This window comes from Neophocaena asiaeorientalis, unplaced genomic scaffold, assembly GCF_003031525.2.
Source record: "Neophocaena asiaeorientalis asiaeorientalis breed wild unplaced genomic scaffold, Neophocaena_asiaeorientalis_V1.1 scaffold299, whole genome shotgun sequence".
NCBI lineage: Eukaryota > Metazoa > Chordata > Mammalia > Artiodactyla > Phocoenidae > Neophocaena > Neophocaena asiaeorientalis.
This window is the reverse complement of record NW_020172626.1, coordinates 3,422,116-3,428,273: the sequence shown is the minus strand read 5'-3', so window position 1 is coordinate 3,428,273 and position 6,158 is coordinate 3,422,116. Positions and strand designations below refer to the sequence as shown.

At 53.9% G+C, this 6,158-nt stretch overlaps 1 protein-coding gene across 1 annotated transcript; it reads left to right on the top strand.

The window, feature by feature from the left end:
* The first annotated feature begins 1,929 nt into the window (after nt 1–1,929).
* On the top strand, nt 1,930–4,827 carry MSC (musculin). Its single transcript, XM_024739027.1, has 2 exons — nt 1,930–2,818; nt 3,672–4,827. Exons 1-2 carry the CDS (start codon nt 2,309–2,311, stop codon nt 3,756–3,758), a joined length of 597 nt encoding a protein of 198 aa, XP_024594795.1. The 5' UTR covers nt 1,930–2,308; the 3' UTR covers nt 3,759–4,827.
* The last annotated feature ends 1,331 nt before the right edge of the window (nt 4,828–6,158 follow it).

Below are 6,158 nucleotides of genomic sequence, written 5' to 3'. Positions count from 1 at the left end.
GTCAGGCAGTTCCTTCAAGGAAAAGAAACTGGCCATGACCCACTTCACGTTGAGGCTGGGTACAGTTTTTGCGACTGTTTAGAGAAAATCTAGCGCGCTCCCTGCCATTAATCTTTTCTAAAGAAAAGACTTTGTTCTGCACCTGTATAAACAATCCCGATTTTTAAAACCTATATGCCTGCCTCTAATGTGTGAGACTCTGTATTTATGCTGATAGCTTCAAGTCATCAATAGGCAATGCAAAAAGCTGCCTGAGATCTTCTCTTTATATCTATCTGCTCCCCCTTCTCTCTCTCTTTTTTTTTTGCTTTTCTCCTTCACCTGGCACACCTAGAGTCAAGTCCAAGCGTTTCAGGAACGATGTCTACGCTCTGTCAAGTATTCCCTGCGTTTTCCCAGACCAGAGAGAACTGAGAGCGAGCGATCTTTTTACTCAAATGATCCCAAAGGAGCCCCTCCCCCTACTCTCCACCCCCGCCCCCCCAACCAAATGACAAAATATACCGGGAGAAAACCTCTGCAAACGGCGGCGAGCGGGAAGGGTTTGGCGAAACACCCCCACGGGGGAGGCCTGGCCTGGGAGACGAAGGTGGAACGATGATGCCTGAGTGATGAAGTCAGCCCGGGCCAGCCACCTGTTGCGGCCCTTCAGGCATGGAGCCGGGCGCATTTGTTCTGCTGGAGGAGCCGCGGCTTCTGCCCGCTCCGTCCCCAGCTAACTGCCCATCAGTCTCTCCTTAAGCTTCGCTCAGCTTGGGAAGCTGTGGGCTTGTAGGGAAAGGACAGTAAACACCTAATTCGGGTGTGAAGATTCAGTTTCCTCAGAACGGAGTAACTAACGCCAACCCAACCTCATAGGGTTTGAATTATTTTGTTGTTGTTTTGGTTTTGTGTGTTTGTTTCAATTACTCAGTGGGCAGGCACAGGGCGCCTAATGCAGTGCCTGGCACACAGCATACATTCAATAGCTGGCCATTGGTGTCCACTTCCAAAATGAAGTACACATCCCCAGACCATGTATTGCAAAGGCCCTTCGAGTGAGAAAACGATAAGACCGCGGTTATGGTTTGTCTCCTTTGAGGGGCATACTTCTGGGTGCCGTTTTGTCGGGGTTTTTTTGTTTTTGTATTTTACTTTGGACGATTGTGTTGACTTACATCCTGCATCCAGGAGCACGCTCTTCAACATACCATCTAAAATAGTCATTGAGTCCCTAGACTATAACTCAACCGCTGGGCAGGATCCTCTATCTTATGCACGGTGGTGTTAAAAACAAAATTAACACATGGAACTCTCAAGACAGCAAAAAATAGCAAATGTAAGCATCTGTGCTGTGCGGCGGGGAGGCGTGTAGCGACTGGAATACCGACGGGCCAGGGATTCTACTCACGGATCTTGAGTCCATATTCTACTTACCAGCCTGTTGATTTGGGGTCCTTTATTTAATATCTATCTCTGCGGCTTAGCTTCAAGTTCTGCAAAGTGGAGATAATAACATTTAAGTCACAGATGTCTGAAAATGAAAGGAACCAATGTAGAAAAAGCGCTCTGTAAATCATACAGCGAAGTTAAAGGAAAGGAGGGGAGGGAGATGAGAGGTAACTCGCGGACTGTTTGGTGTTGCTTGCTTGTTTTGCTTTTACTCTTTTGTCGGGCCAGGCTTGAATAGGCAGTCAGACGTTATGAGTGATGAACTTGGAAAATACTGTTCTGCTGAAAAGACTCGGGAAAGAAGCAGAGGTCGCGATCCTGGGGTTTCCACGTGTCTGGAAACCCTCGCCATCGCTAAGATCAGTCGCGGGGTGGAAATGGGATGGGTACATGGGTACGAACAAGGTCCCCTCCTTCACTCACCCTGCGCACAGTCATCTCGCACTTGATGGGTCCGTCGGGGACAGGGGCCCAAATCCCGGCTCAACAGAGACGTCCCTTCCCCGCCCCCACCAGCAGATCCTCTGCACTCTGAAAATGGTCCCCACCCCTTCCACGCCCCCGCCCCACCTCTTGCCCCCCTTTCCAACCCCCTCTTCTTTGCCCTGGGTGGTTTCTTCCGAGGAGTACAGATAAATAGTCCTGTCAAAAGGCGCTGCGCGCCGTGGTGCGCGCCGAGCCTGGGCCCGGGCGACGACTTCTCGGCCACGCTCTCCCGGGTCAGCGGCGGGGCTCGTTCTCTGGGCTCCGCGCTTCCCGACCCGTGTCTCTGGTCCTCACCGGAGTTCAGCCTGGCCCCCGCCTCCGCGAGGGAGCGGAAGGCGGAGGCCGCGAGACTGGCCTGGGGGCGGAAGGCGGGGGCGTGGGGGACACGGCGATGTCCACCAGCTCGGGGAGCGACCCCGAGGAGATGGAGCTGCGGGAGCTGCAGCGCGGGTACCCGGTCCCCGTCTCCAAGAGGCCGCCCCTCCGCGGCGCCGAACGCAGCTACATCTCGCCCAGTGACAACTCGTCCGCGGAGGAGGAAGACCCCGACGGCGAGGAGGAGCGCTGTGCGCTGGGAGCGGCCGGCGGCGCCGGAGGCTGCAAGAGGAAACGGCCCGGGGTGGCGGGGGGCGGCGGTGGCAAGAAGCCCCTCCCGCCCAAGGGCTCGGCGGCCGAGTGCAAGCAGTCGCAGAGGAACGCGGCCAACGCCCGCGAGCGCGCCCGGATGCGCGTGCTGAGCAAAGCCTTCTCCAGGCTCAAGACCAGCCTGCCCTGGGTGCCCCCCGACACCAAGCTTTCCAAGCTGGACACGCTCCGGCTGGCTTCCAGTTACATCGCGCACCTGCGGCAGCTGCTGCAGGAGGACCGCTACGAGAACGGCTACGTGCACCCGGTGAACCTGGTAGGGGCCCGGCGCGCGAGGCCCGGGGCGGGCGGCCGAGAGATGCCCGGCGCGCTCCCGGGTGCCGGGCAGAGTCTGGCCGCTGGGGAAAACCGGGGGTAGGGGGTTTCCGGTATGGGTGGTGAGGAGGACAGTTTAGTTTCTCCCAGATCACCGGAGGGGCCAGCCATTTTCGTGGAGGAGAACCATCCACCCTTCTGTGTTTGCATCACCCAGTGACAGCTATTGTCTAATATCCTGCTTCCGGGCTAAATCTAAGTTCCATCTGAGTCCTCTGTCCCGTTTAGATTGATTGGCAAATCTCCCTTCCTAGCTTTTTCCAGCTAAGCGTCAGACAGGTTTGAATCAACAAGCCTTACTTTCTGAAAGGAAGGAGGGAAGGCCGATCTCTTTTCGAAAGGGGTTTTTCAATTCTTGAAGAACAGCAGAGGTTTCCCCAAACGGGATTTGTCTGGAAAGTCCCTCTCCGACCTGCCAATTCTCCAGGCTTGAGAAAGATCATATCCCAGTTCCTATTTGGAGCGAATGGCTGATTGGTGTGTGTGTGTGTGTGTGTGTGTGTGTGTGTGTGTGTGTGTTGGGAGGAAGGGAACTAAGCAACAAAATTCCAAATTCATGCAAATTTCGCGGAATCATCGTGAGGGCAGCATGGACGGACACCTCCCGTCTCACGTGATCAAAATACAGTAAAGTTAAAGTCTTAGTTTAGAGAGAAGACACGCAGATTCCCAGAATACTGATAAAATCAGAGCTACTCAAAGCCGGGGATATTCCAGGGTTCCGTTTGGAGAGCAGTTTCGGTTTGAAATGGTCGTTTCTCCTCCAGTATCTGATGCTCTTTTTGATTTTACAGACATGGCCATTTGTGGTCTCGGGACGACCCGACTCTGACACCAAAGAAGTTTCCGCAGCCAACAGATTATGTGGAACTACCGCTTAGATCGAACTCGAACTCACTTGAAGGGATTATTGGTTAAGCGAGTGTGTTTGGGAGTCAGGGGGAGAAGGGGGAGAGCGTGAGAATCCCCAAGAATGGGAGGACAGTTCCATTGGATTCTCCTAGACTTCCACCCCGGGACTGTGAACTCGACAGGTGGCGGGCGTTGGGTGCAGAGCCCCAGGGTTCCGCGGCGCGGCCGTCATCGCAGGATGCGGACGGCTAGGCTGCCGCGGGTTTGGGCGACGACACTTTACACGCGGACCCAGCTCCAACCTCGGGCTTTAGCAGTGTAGACTAACGCCGGCGCTGCAGACCGAGCGTAGCGCGCAGCCGCCTGGGCGTTCGTTCCCAGGCTGAGCCAGATCTACGTGGGTGATGGCACGAGTCCGCGCAGCCCAGGCCTTTCGCGGTTAGGTAATTGTTAGAGCGCGCTCTCGACAATCGGCTTCAAAGACGGAGGTCTTCACGTGAGACGTACCTGGGGCGCGTCTTTAAGTTGCAAAGAGAGTGTGGCACACCTGGGCCAGGTTTGTATCCCACGGGGCAGCGCCCTCCTGGCAGGCACACGATGCAGTCTCCGCTCGGGGAGAAGTGGAGGCGCGCTTTCTGAGACCAACTCAGCTGTGTTTGCCAGGAGTGGCCCTGGCGGTTCGGCTTTCAGGTGCGGTCACGCCTCTCACTCCCCCCAGGCGCCCATCTCTCCGTAACCTGGCTTCCGTCTAACCCCTCCCCTTCTAGGCTTGAGCCTCCCATCCGGCTCTCCCCACTGAAGCCGGCTCGGGTCTCTTTCGGCGCCTCCCTCTGCTCCCTCCTCCCACACCTACTTGCAGCTCCCCTCCCCCTCACTCCTGACTGTCACCAGCTGGCCTCCCCGCTTGGGGTGGCCCCCGCCTCCAACACTGCCTCTCGGCGTCCACGTTCTTCCTCCGGCGGGGCGGGCCGCCGAGGCTGTTCCGTACCTAGTGACCCTGCCCCGGGGGAACGCGCCGCTGCGCCAGGCCGCACTACCGCAGTAATTAGCAAATGTAAATAAATTTATTTTTGTATGAATAATAAAACGCGTTGTGAAAACCGAGTGCCCCTGGGGCGTCCGAATGTGGTCTTTGTTGCCCTTGACTGAGTTTGGTCTGGGAATTAATTTAAAGGTGCCCTCTTGGCTCTGGACGGGGATTAGGTCATTGTCGGCCGAGGGGGTTGATCACATGTAGATCACTGCAACTTCAAGCGTAACTCTCTTTCTATGATTCATCTTCTCAAGGCAAGGGTTACTGGAAGGCAGGAACTGGAGGCTTGTTAGGCCCTAAGAATCTTTTGGGGCCTGAGCCACGTTGAAAGGTATACACTCTTCAAAGTAATATATGTACACATTTTTCTTTTACACACACACACACACACACACACACACATACACGACGATTTCTCCAGCCTAAACCAGTGCTAACAATTGCAAGTAGTTCAAGAACCCCCTACAGGCCCACATACCGGGAGTGAAGGATGGGTCTCAGGTCTAACTGGCGGAATAAAACCACAATACAAGGCGCCAATTTGTACTTCAGTCGAGCTTTTCTTTTTTTCAAATATTGTTTATATAGACTTTTTGACGTAACTACCTGCAGTTTTCACAGGAAGTAATAACTTGGGAAACCCATCACATGGTTTTCTAAACACAGGTCTTTTTTAAAGGAGCATTCTCTTTGTACAAACTTTAGACAATTTAGAAAAGTGTGAAGGTTAGAACTACCTAAACAGCTGGCTGTTTTGGGGTGTGTCCATTATTTTATGAAATTGAAAGGCAGTTTTCTTGCCCAGACAGAGAATATACAGCTGGAGTTTAGGAGGTGAGAGTGAGGTGAGGGAACGTGGTTCCTGTGTTGAACTAAACTGAACCCAAGCTCCGGAGAACTGCTTTCTGGCACCATTTTCTTGGGCTTTTGTTCATACCCGGTGGGGATCCAGTCTTCAGTGGCAGAAGTCAGCAGGGGGTTTCAGCAGGGTGCTCTGGTTAAAGGAGAACTTGGGAGTAACTAGTGACAGAAAACCTCATCACGGTGGTTAAAGGCACTTGGGCCTTTTGTAAGCACTGGAAGCCAGGCGTCTTGGGGTGGGGAGTCTGCTCGAAGCCAGCTCTGAGTCAAGATCTTTTCCAAAGCTTCCAGGAAATGAGGTCCTTTTCGAGAAAAGGAGGCATTGTTGTATCTTGTTAAGGTGAACCTGAAGGTCTGCAGAACCAAGCTTGGAATCCAAGCTCTGCCACCCCCCAGACTAGTGACCCTGTGCAACCCCACTCCGCCTCAGTTTCCCTGTCTACAAAAATGGGGTAATAACAGTGGCCACCTTGGAAGATTGCCGTCAGTTATGAATGTGATAATATTTAAGCAACCCTTCTAAGGCAGTGAGCAA